Source organism: Harpegnathos saltator, unplaced genomic scaffold (genome assembly GCF_003227715.2).
Source record: "Harpegnathos saltator strain DR-91 unplaced genomic scaffold, Hsal_v8.6 scaffold160, whole genome shotgun sequence".
Taxonomy (NCBI): Eukaryota; Metazoa; Arthropoda; class Insecta; order Hymenoptera; family Formicidae; genus Harpegnathos; species Harpegnathos saltator.
Genome location: NW_020229940.1, coordinates 136,985 through 149,083, shown reverse-complemented (window position 1 = coordinate 149,083; position 12,099 = coordinate 136,985). Strand labels below are relative to the sequence as shown.

General features: G+C 31.1%; 2 protein-coding genes across 6 annotated transcripts in view; one reads left to right on the top strand and one right to left on the bottom strand.

Moving 5' to 3' along the window:
• The window catches only part of LOC105188442 (uncharacterized), a 34,717-nt gene extending 30,224 nt beyond the window's left edge, over nt 1–4,493 (bottom strand). The window contains exons 1-3 of one of the 2 annotated variants that reach the window (XM_011149895.3): nt 4,268–4,493; nt 3,660–3,924; nt 1,599–1,750 (exon numbers count right to left, since the gene is read on the bottom strand). In XM_011149895.3, the coding sequence (XP_011148197.1) occupies nt 1,599–1,750; nt 3,660–3,908 (401 nt within the window). In that variant the 5' untranslated portion in view covers nt 3,909–3,924; nt 4,268–4,493. The other variant, XM_019843757.2, reaches the window with a different exon arrangement.
• Nucleotides 4,494–5,910: 1,417 nt separating this feature from the next.
• Nucleotides 5,911–11,477, top strand: Usp30 (ubiquitin specific protease 30). 4 transcript variants are annotated; one of them, XM_025296888.1, is made up of 8 exons: nt 5,911–6,095; nt 6,177–6,468; nt 6,562–7,004; nt 7,328–7,483; nt 8,723–8,886; nt 9,296–9,559; nt 9,658–9,990; nt 10,123–11,477. In XM_025296888.1, exons 3-8 carry the CDS (start codon nt 6,908–6,910, stop codon nt 10,393–10,395), a joined length of 1,287 nt encoding a protein of 428 aa, XP_025152673.1. In that variant the 5' UTR covers nt 5,911–6,095; nt 6,177–6,468; nt 6,562–6,907; the 3' UTR covers nt 10,396–11,477. The 4 variants fall into 4 exon arrangements, with proteins under 4 accessions (XP_025152673.1, XP_011148201.1, XP_011148203.1 ...); XM_011149899.2 differs by lacking the exon at nt 5,911–6,095 and having other exon boundaries at nt 6,143–6,468; nt 6,768–7,004; XM_011149901.2 differs by lacking the exon at nt 5,911–6,095 and having other exon boundaries at nt 6,143–6,468; nt 9,296–9,544.
• Nucleotides 11,478–12,099: the final 622 nt, after the last annotated feature.

Sequence of the window (12,099 nt, the reverse complement as noted above, 5' to 3'; positions counted from 1 at the left end):
AATATACGATGGCTTATACATTAACAAAATGTTTCCAATATTCAATAAAATGCTTATATTAAGTTTAATATATTTAATTTATTAAAATATAGATTAAAATATAGATCTTTATTCTTATTAAAATTTTATTTTTAAAAGTTTAAAAAAATGTTATTAAAGAAACGAAAATGTTGAAGCTTTTTTGTCTTAAATCCGTACACATGCATGTGCCCATGCGCACGCACGTGCGTGCGTATGCGCAATATAATTGAAGATCTCATAAACTTTCCAGTCCATCTAGGTATCTAGGAAGTTATAATTATGTAGTAATCTAGGGAATATTATATTGTTACGGCACTGAAATATTGATTAGACAGAAGACGGATAGCAAGCGGCGGCATCAGCTGTTGTTTGGTTGTTGTTGTTAATAACGAGAGAGAGTCGGGAGAGGACCTCCGAGTTGTAAAGATGTAGCGAGTTCAATTAAACCATTCTTAAGCACTTTAAAACAGTTGATAAATCCCGAAAAAGCATCCATAACTTTAACGAGTCAAAACTGCCAAGATCTTTTCGCGAAGGCATTCATCAGTCACCCGAAAGATGGAGTAAAGTCATCGAAAATAATGGAAATTGTTTCAAATATGAAATATGTACTTGTCTTTTTATTAATAAACTTTGAATTTCATGAAAAAAGACATCAAATTAATTTGTACACCTAATAGAATATATTTTATAAATTTTGTAAGCACTAGAAGCAAGTAGACTTTGTTCTAATCAAAATAAATAATTGTGTACATGCATAAATACGTATGCATGTGTGTACATAGTGTATTTGTACGTGTATGTACGTAGTATGTGCGTGCGTATATGTGTATGTGTGCGTGTCGTTTGTGAGCGCACGCGCGTATATGTGTATAATATATTAAAAAATAGTTTAGAACACTAAGATAGTCGAGAACACTGAAATAAATACATACGAAATATATGACGTACGAAATATATGATATACAAAACAATAAAAATATTCAATTTTGCAATAAGCGCACATGTGCTCTTTTCTCAATCTTTCCTCTCCCTGTTTCTTTCTTCCCTCTCTCTTACTGTCTTATCTACTTTTGCCTATATACTTATTTTTTTATCTTTTAATTATTCTTAACAAATGCACAATAATTTTTGTAAGCTTCAAAATATATCATTAAAAAAATAATAACAATATTGTTTTGAAGAAATATGGTACAAAATGTTCAAATTAATAACTTTATACATTATGTTGCTCAAATATCTAAATATTGTAAAATTATTATATTATTTTTAAAGTTACCTCAAAATATATACATGTACATGTATATTAGTTTTATTGTAGTATAAATTAATCAAAACAATTAAATGTGTATCTTGTTTAAGATATAAATAAATTATCTATATACATGAGATAACAAAATTTAAATATTAAATTTTGATAGTATAAAAATATCCCCAAGTATTATATAAAAAGTATTATAATTATACAATAAAATAAATTAGTGAAAATGATTTATTTTTAATCATATAATGCTCTGTATCTTTTTATATATGTTTCCATTATATTAGAGAACATTTGGTTTTGGTAAAGAACTTACCAATGTCTTCCATTTCGTAATTCTACTCCGATAATCCATTTATCATGAAGAACACATTGCCATTGAGAAGTTATTTCCAAGTTTCTTTCTATGTTATTAGTTTTGTAATCTTGTTTCTTTTTTATAACAGGTTCACCTTCAATAGTATATAACTGTAACATCAAGTTACCAGAAATTAATATATTTAAATTATACTGAAAATAAACCTAAATTAACTCTAATTTAACAAAACTTAATATTATATTTCTAGTTGTAATAAACTTAAAAAAGTAATAGATCTGATTAAATTGAACAACTTTTCTTTAATAACTTGTGTTTGGCAATGTTTTCCTAAAATGATAATTATCAGTTGAATATTCTATAGATAAATTACCAAAAACTATCTGATAGATTATATTAGGTACAATGTTTCTTTTGTATGTATATTTACCCCTAAACAACATTTGTCTTTCATTATCAACAAGTTTTCTGTGACTATTTGGGAAACAAAATTGTTCATGATAATTTAATTAGTCCATGTAATATAATACCAGCACAATTATTAAAAGAATTATCTTTTCTTCAAAACAGTCATCCTATATTGTTATATGTTATATTGTTATATGTATCACTTAAGATCAAATAAGAAATATAGTTCCAACATAAAGATGCATCACTTCATTTCCATCTTCAAATGCTAAATATATTATTGATACTTTTGAAGGTAAGTAAGAAAAAATAAATTTGTTCTTTGGCCAATGTGTTTACTAAACATAGCTTACAACATAGTTTACAACATGGTTTATGGGAACATATTAAACCTGTTATGTGTTGTATAAATATGTCAAAGTTAGGGAACATATCAAAAGAATTTGCTGTGTACAACTTGTATCAATATATGAACTCATGTTAGAACTCATCAACAGAATAATTAATGTATCTAATATAATACTTAACTTTTAGTTTTTTAGAGGATATATCAATCAATATATTATAGATATAATATGCCTATAATGAGGTTAAAAATTATCTCGAACATTTGTTGTAAAACAAAATAATAAATAAAATTCAAAAATACAGGACTTATTTTTTAATACCGATATAATTTTATAAGAATTAAGTAATATCAAGAATTCAACAGAGCTAAAGAATTATACCTAGAATATCAAAGAAACATTACCAGACATGAATTATTTGAGAAAAGTTATTCAATTTTACGAGATGTATCTTTTAAGTTTGTTGCTACACTAATGGTCTGTTCTTTGTAGCTGCACTGTTGAACTGGTGCAATAAGTTAAAGTGAGACAAATATAGGTTTTCTCATTCTAGCTTATTCTATATCTATATCTATATATCTAGCTTATACTAGTTCAGCAGCTACAAAGAACAGACCATATTTCATACTATACATGTACTTATACATACGATTATCGTGTATAATGGAAATATAATAGATCTTGCAATTTTATAAATTTGGTAGTAATAAGAAAACTTGCACTTACGCATGCACATACAAATTTAATTATTTGGATAAATTATACTGTACACCTAAATTGTATTGTATACATACATAAATCTGTCAGGACACAATTATAAATTTATATAGACTAATAATACAAATTTAACTCTTCATATATTCATTTTAAATTTACATAACTGGTGCCGTAATACTACAATATCGGTTAATATTTATATATTTATACAATATAAGTACAAAAATAATTATCACCAAGCAGTCTTAGTATGACAGATTTCCTAACCTTGAAACCGCCACCGTTCAATAGTTCACTTGTAATATCGGAATACGATTTTTATTCTCTTATTTTTTACATACATAATAAGTACACAGATATATTAATTTTCTGAAAACAGTGAAAAAGTTCTGTATAATTACTTTTTATTATATTTATAACAAAAGGATGATTTTAACCATGTTTTAATTGGAAATATTAAAGAGCACACAATACTGCTAAATATTATTATAACTATTAATAAATATTTTCCTATATATGTCCATAAACAGAGTGTAATAAAATTCAACGTAAAATTAAGTAAAGGATTGTAAATAACATTCAAATTTACATCATTGTCAATATCCGAATTAATATCAGTCCCATATTGTACATGTTGTTGTAAAACATTCAAAATATAGCCAGCAGTTGCTTTCACTTCTTCAATATCATTAGTCGTAGTTTCAATCTTGTTCTGAACATTAATAAATTGCTTCATCAAGTACTTCTCAACAGGATTCGATAATCGCACAAATTGTGAAGATGAAGATGACACTTCTTCATCGGTAATAGCAAACAAATCCTCATCGCAAGAATTCATTATACTGTCACTTGCACTAGAAATAAGCAAACGATGCGACTGCAAACCGATTCAATTCTTCTTCTTTCTTAAGTGTTTTAATTTATAAAGTTATGCACAATCCACACAAAACCGATTCAATTCATTCAATTGAGTGATTCAATTCAATTCAATTCAATAAATGGCTCTGGGCAAAATAGGGTACTGCTCCAACGCCACTCTCACGGTGTAGATAGATTAAATTCTGTAAGGCTATTTTCCAATAGTATGGAGGTAAAAGAGAAACAGAGACAACGCGTACGCAATCCCCACGATCAAAAAATATGCGTAACCTTACAGGAACCACATCCAACCGTCACGGAGGCGAACAAAAGACTTACCAATTGGGTGATTACGGAGCAGCATAGTTGTTAAATGCGATATATTGCGACGCTACAGCGCATGCGTGAAATGATATAGGAGCTCTACGAAAGCATATGCCAATAACGGCAATAAAGCGCATCGCAGGGTCCATGGAGGGGCCTGCGCTATCCGATCAGCTGTCTTCCCGCATAGTTTTCCCGCGTTTCTTGCGCAAGTGCCTTATCCCAGGTTATGTTGTCCAGTGGATACTAAATACAGTTACGTTACATCAACATTATAATTTTTCACTCGACTATATAATTGTTACATAATACTTGTATTATGTAATAATGACATTGTTAAGTGAAAAATTGTAATGTAGATTGAGAATTACTATCGAACCAATTAAAATAACCACGATTTAGATTATGTAATTTACTCGATTGCAATGCATAGTTCTCAATGCATAGTATAATACGGGCGCTATAATACCTTAAAAGAGATACGATACTGGGACTTTTACTCAAGCAACGTGCCTACGTCATCTCACGCATGCGCTGTAGCGTCGCAATATATGCATCTAGCAACTATGTCGTATATACGGTCGCGGACATAAAGGTTGTCACTTTTTTTTTAATGATTTTCGGGACGTTCCCGACTCGAGAAAGATGAGAGCTGCTGCTCCGCCTGCGGAGCACGCCTACGCAGTAAAACCAGCGGCACACGGTGCTTGTTTTCATGCTGGATTGCTTGCTGGATGAAAATACTGCGTTCTGATTGGTGCATTTCCGAAGATGGGTGGAAATGCACCAATCAGAACGCAATATTTTCATCCAGCAAGCAATCCAGCACAAAAACAAGCACCGTGTGCCGCTGGCTTTACTCACAATAAAAGACGAGAAATGAAATATACATGGTATGGCATAAGTATGTCAACAATCATTACGTTCAGCGGAGAAAACCGCTCAGTGAGCAATTAGTGACTAAATAAATACGATTTCACTTAAAATTTAATATACATACCTGTTCAATACCTTGCAAAAGACGCATTCCCATTTGAATGACTTACACTATGTATCTATCCCTCCGCTGCTGATTTTTCAAAATGTAAGAATTGGGTGCGTTCACGACACTCAACGGTTGAGCAACTGTTGAATAATTTGTCAACATTATTGGTCTGAATGTAAGGATCTAACAGTAAGTATCAATAGTGACCAATAGTCACTAATCGCTCATTGAGCGGTTTTCTCCGCTAAACGCGATAAAATGGTTGCGTTTAGAAATCAAAGCGCTCACTGAGTGCTTAGTAACTACTATTGGTCCTTACTGTTAGATCCTTACATTCAGACCAATAACGTTGACGAATTATTCAACCGTTGTGTAACCGTTGTGTTTTCTGAACGCAGCCACTGAATGCACCCATTAAAGCTAAGACTCCATGCATGCGGTGAGCTGCGGCAAATGCTGCGATGACCAATCAGGAGGGAGGCGCAAGTCCGGTTGCGGCAAAAGCTCCGGCATGCGTCTGTCTCCTGATTGGTCACCGCAGCCGTTTGCCAGAGCTCACCGCATGCATGGAGTCTTAGCTTAAGCGCGCATCAGCTACTACAGCTCGGACTAGAAGCAGTTGATGCGAGCATGCGCAGATTAGTATTTATAATCTTTCATATAACCCTATTTAAATACTGACAACGTGACGTGACGACTGATATATTTAACGTACCGATATTTTTTTATTTTAAACATACAGATAATCACAGATACGTATAATGGACAAAGTCGACAAAGTTAAATTCCCCGTATTAGTGGATAACGAAATGATCACTATGTTTCTCGAAAAAGAGATCGCGTTAAGAGCATCGAAAGGTAAAATTGAAATTTTTAAGTTTTAGAAACAATTCAATTGTATTTTTAAATTAATGCATGTGTGTGAATATTTTTCTACAGATCAAGATTTCTTGATAAAATATAGACTCACTACTACTACTGCTACTACTGCTGCTAATTCTGTTGTCATCATTCACTAATGAAAATAAGGCTATTGTTGGCAATGTTTCGATGTCCATTGTGACCATGGTAGCATCCATTTTTCCTTTCACATCAAACGCATTAAAAGTCGTTCCGTTCCCAAAAGCGCATAGGCGCATTAACGAAAACGGAACGATATCAATGCGCGTAACGCATTGGTTGCGATCGATGCGCTCGATGCGTGAAACGGAACGCAGCCTAAGTTATAGAGGTAAGTTCACAACAATTGGTTAGTGTTCAGTAGAAATCTGGATATTTCGACGAAGCTTGAAATAAAGTTGGTATTGAAAGCTGACTTTTCCAGTTCCTGGGTACACCTATCATAGAACTCGTCGGAATCGATTCCGATCGGAATAATTCCGTTTCCCCTAGAAAAGACAACAGAAATCTAGGAAATAACGGAATAAATTCGATCGGAATCGATTCCGACGAGTTCCATAATAGGCACCCCGGTTCAGCAGTGCAGCTACAAAGAACAGACCAATAATCCACGGTAATCCGTACGGTTAGTGAGTTCATGCACGGTGCCGTCACGAATGGATCATCCAGGGAGATTCATTAGAAGAGAGTTGGACGAGCTTGAACGTATACAATTCACATTTGAAGAGCCGATAAATCGCTACAGTAAAAGCAACTGACCTTTAGACGCCATGGAAAAGTTCACGATGTTCGCTGCCGGTGTGGGCTTCGCTTTCTTCATCGGTCTATTTGTTTTATGGGGTCCGTCGCCTAAACCAAGAAAAAGAGGTGATATTCTAAGGAATTTTTAGATTGTCGTTGAATGAGACAATATTAATCTATTAATTTTTTACGATCTTACATCATTCATGACAAATTTAATCTCTGTGAAGAGAATGAGAATTTAATGGACATGTTTAAAAAGAGAAAAAGATTATTAAATTATTAATATTTATACAAATTAGGAATGTTAATCTATAAAAATTAATATGAAAAATTTATGTAAGAGAAAGAAAGTATCCTTAAGGAATAAAATATAATGAAGATAACCTAACTGTGTAACATTGAACAGATATTAATATCTGTAATTTTATTTTTTATCATATTTTTAGGCAAAATTATAGGGATTAACAATTTAGGATACACATGCTTCTTGAATTCTCTCCTGCAAGCATTGGGTTCTTGTCCTCAATTCATCCTATGGCTTGAAAAACAACGGGGAAAGAAGAACAGGAACTTTATTAATACTCTATTTTCTATTCTCAACAGTATGTTAGTTTTGATTTAATAATATCTTGATTTTTAATTCCACATTTAAAAAATAATATTTATATAGAACAAATATATCCATATGGAATATATAGAATACATACAGGATGAGTCAAAAGTATGAAAACCCATAAGAATCTCGAAAGATATAAGTTTTACAGAAAAGTGTTTCAAACAAAAGTTATAAGGCTCAAAACAATGTATTTACTGATCTTATCAGTCTGACCTTGAGTGGTGTTGCCAAGGTCAGGTCAAGGTTAACTTGTTTTTTTTTTTAATAGAAATCCTTATTTTTTATTATATCATCTTTTTCTATCAATTAATTTTAATAACTTTTGTCTGAAGTATTTTTTTATTTATCTGATATTGAGATATTTAAGAAAAACTCAGAAACTTTCTTAATATTTAACTTACGATATTTTGCCAACTATTTGTCGGAAGAAAGAGTGATACTAGACTTTTTTGCTCTATTTAGCCTCAAGAATATATTGTTCCAATAGCGCTCTGAATTTGGTTAATTTGATGATTTTGAAATTTTCAAAAATCAGCAAGTTAATAAAAGTTAGAGAATTATTGTAACAATATGTTCTTGAGACCAAATAGAGTAGAAAATCTAATATCATTTCTTCTGCCGACAAATGATTAGCGAGATATCGTAAATTAAGTATTGAAAAAGTCACCAAATTTTCCTTAAATATCTCAAAACATATTAGGTAAATAAAAAAATCTTTCAAACAAAAGTTCAAATTAATTTGTATAGAAAAAGATGATACAATAAAAAATAAGGGTTTCTGTTTAAAAAAAAAAAGTTGACCTTCACCTGACAAAGGCAGCGCTACTCAAGGTCAAACTGATAAAATCAATAAATACATCGTTTTGAGCCTTATAACTTTTGTCTGAATCACTTTTCTATAAAACTTATATCATTCGAGATTTTTAAGGGTTTCCATATTTTTGACTCATCCTGTATGTAGAAGAGAGAAAACAAATATCTGTACATACAATATATACATATAAATATATATAAAATATAAATATATTTAATTTTTTTATCTCACTTAATATTAAAATATCCATCTAAATTTTTAAAAATTGTTTTGTTGATACATGATTATTATTGAGAGCTCCTAATTTTATATGTACTTTTTTATTTTTCAAAACTTTAAGAAGTCTGCATTATTACTCAAACTGATTTGAATACTTGATATTTCTACATTGATCCAATTTATGTCTGGCAGAAATTAATGGTTTTGATGAGGATTTTTATGGTAATGTGACACCTACTGAAATAATCTCTTCCCTTGGCACATCTTGGAATTTTGGACCTGGTCATCAAGATGCACATGAATTATTCCATGTGATTTTCAATGCATTAGAAGATGAAGTACAACCTGTGAATAGGGTATGATATTAGAAATCAATAATTTATGTAATAGTATAAATTTTCTTGTTCCATTTCTAAAAAAAATATTTTTAATATTACTGTATCATATATTGATAAATATATACAGGTAAATATTATTGATAATAAAAATTATACACTTAATTATTTCCTTTCAAAAGGTAAATTCTGAAAGGTTTAACCTTTAAGTAGGCACAGGTTAAGTGGGATCAGAGCAGACTGACAGAAGTAGTTCCTAAGTATATATAAGAAAATGTTTATTTTTTTGTTAACTTAAAAAGAATTTATTTGTTTTTTGTTAAAGTGATAAACTTTAATTATCAAACTGCTTACTCATGTACTCACATCTGTGATTTGTCAATGTATTTACTTAAGGATTAAAAGACAAAAATTGCTCTTATGATTCTAGAAGGGATGTTTGTCCGATGTGTTATATAAAGGAAATGAATTGAAAGATATCTTAAACAAAACCAAACCTGGCATGATTATCGCCAGATCACCAGAGCTGTTGTCAAGAAACAATGGCGAGTATATAAATTCCATATGGTCTTGGCAGTGTCTGTTTACTATACCATATTCTAACACTCCATCGACGGAAACAAATCCATTCTCAGGACTGATTACCAGCCAGTTACAGTGTAGCACCTGTGTGAAGAAGGTACTGCAAACTAAAGTAAGGTTTTTTTTTTCTTTTTTTAATATATTCAAATTAAATGTTTGAATAATATTAATGTCAGCATTTACAGCATTTAATATATTTTTTTTTTGTAGTCTTCAGTACGTTATGATAAGTTTGAGAGTTTGCTATTACCATTACCACCATATACTTCGCAATTCATGCCGCAGTATACTTTGGAAGATCTGCTGTCACGCTTTGTAGACAGTGAAGTGGTGAGCGACGTAGAGTGTGATCGATGTTCATCACGCTGTGAAGCCACCAAAACTCTCCGAATTGGCAAACTGCCAAAGTGTTTGTGTTTGCATATTTCAAGGACTACATGGAGCTCCTCAGGATCAACTAAGAGGGACGATCCAGTTACTTTCCCACAAACGCTTATATTGGATCCTTTCATCTATAAGGAGCAAAAAAGAAGAAACGCGCAGGTATGTATAAATAAAATTGATAAATATAATATACATATAAGAAATTGATCAAGTATATAAGAGCTCTATAGTGAGAAAATGTTGAAATCAATATGTAGTCTGATTGATATTGAACTACATTATTGCTTGCAGGGTGATGCAAAAGATCTATGTAACGGTTTCACGATGACGCAAAACAAATACAAATACCAGTTGTGTGCGGTAATCGAGCATCGCGGCCCGGTAGATAGTGGTCACTTCGTTTGCTATAGACGTGCTCACAAAGAGAATATGTGGTTGTATACGTCTGATGTTGTCGTCGAAAGCGTGTCTCTGACACATGTGTTGTTCACCAATCCATACATGCTTTTTTACGAGCGCATCACGGCTTCGCAGGAGACTACGATGCGCAAAGGCTGTAGCTAGGAATGAATTTTCAATGCGATAGAAATTACGAAATCTAGGAATTACGAAATTGCGCTTTGATCGGTAATGGGTCTGTTCTTAGCTACGTTCTTACGTGCTTCCGATATTTGGAATGAAGCGACTATGACAGCGACACGGAGATCGTGCGAAGATACAGAATTGCAGATGGAATTTGCAATTGTGGAATTGCAACGAAAGAGACGCGAGGTTCGCGCGGACCGCAACAGACTGTTGAATTTTTTTTACACTCGATATAATATCGCTTGATATCGCGATGTAATAGTAAATGTAATTTCATCGTAGCGTCGAATTATAGAACGTGTTTCTTAAGTGATATTTTACAGCGATGGCTCTATACTATATTAAATGCGTATAATCTAAAATTCATCGGTGTGTCATAAATGACGAACGACGATAATCGCCATTACGCCATAACAAGTTTGGCAATTAATAGTGTCGAAAAAAGAGAAGTTCCGCTTCGAACACAAATAATGTGATGATATTAGATTTATATTTGAAAAAACTGCCAATACTAATCGAATCCTTTGATCTTATTAAAGTTTATTCTAACGAAAATGTGCCAAAATAAAATGCTTTAAATTTAATGAATCAAAGGTAACAAATTTTACATATTTTTATTTTATTTATATCCGTGACGTATACTCGTATTTATATGTAAGATTAATATTGCAATCAGAGACTAATAATTAATTTATGGAAAATTATCGGATGTATTAGTTGGCCATCGAATAGAGAATTACTACAAATTCCAAACTGCTTTCTTCAAGAAACCAGAAATTCTCTATTTGATGACCAATTGGTTGTAATGTGCAATATCAGTTTTCGGATGTCACAAGCTATTAAATTAAATGAAATTAATAAGCTGTTTAAATCTTTCTTAATTTGTAATATCAGATTTTATTATCGATTATTTATTGCGAGTTATCGATTCGGAAAATCGTGACATAGTCTTAAACAATTCGCAACCAAAATCGTTAAATTCAACTGCATATAGTGTATTGATTTTATCTCTAGTGGAAAAGAAGGAATTATTAAAATTTCTAATTCTTTTAATTATAAAATTTTCTCATTTTTCTTGTTCAATCCTATCAAACTGTTAAATCTATACTTTAAGCACATTGATTTACTATTTCATATATTTCTTAATTTTATTTAATAAATCTGTTTGATCTTTTTTTTTATAATTTAGCAGTTTTCTTTTTAGAGAGTCTAAAAATCCTAATGTATCTATCTTTTCAAAGAGAGAAAGAAAGAAAGAGAATTAAACTAATAGCGATTTTCATTATAAGATTTTCACATACAACTTCTATTATTTGAGGATCAGGACAGAAACTATACTTATTTTTCTCGAGACACACTTTTTTCATCGAAAGAGAAATTGAAAAATGTCGCAAAGTATATTCGACGAATTTGTACGACAAATAAAATATTAGTTGAAGATTATAAATGTTTTCTTTTCTTGTATTAAAAAATTGCCCTTCTATTTATATATATAGTGCTAAAGGAAAACATATATATATATGTATATATATGCTTTAAAGATGTTAAAGTAGTATATATAGGTAGTATATCTAATTAAAAATTTTACAAGAAAAAAATGTACAGAAATGGAATAAACTTTAGAATATATAGAATATATATAACTTTAGAATGTATATATATTTTCTTTCATTGCTTATCTTT

Excerpts from the sequence above, each read along its gene's own strand:
- Usp30 (XM_025296888.1), top strand. The coding sequence starts at position 6,908 with ATGGAAAAGTTCACGATGTTCGCTGCCGGTGTGGGCTTCGCTTTCTTC. Across the intron at positions 7,005-7,327 it reads GCCTAAACCAAGAAAAAGAG|GCAAAATTATAGGGATTAAC; the intron begins GTGATATTCTAA and ends TCATATTTTTAG. Across the intron at positions 9,560-9,657 it reads AGAAGGTACTGCAAACTAAA|TCTTCAGTACGTTATGATAA; the intron begins GTAAGGTTTTTT and ends TTTTTTTTGTAG.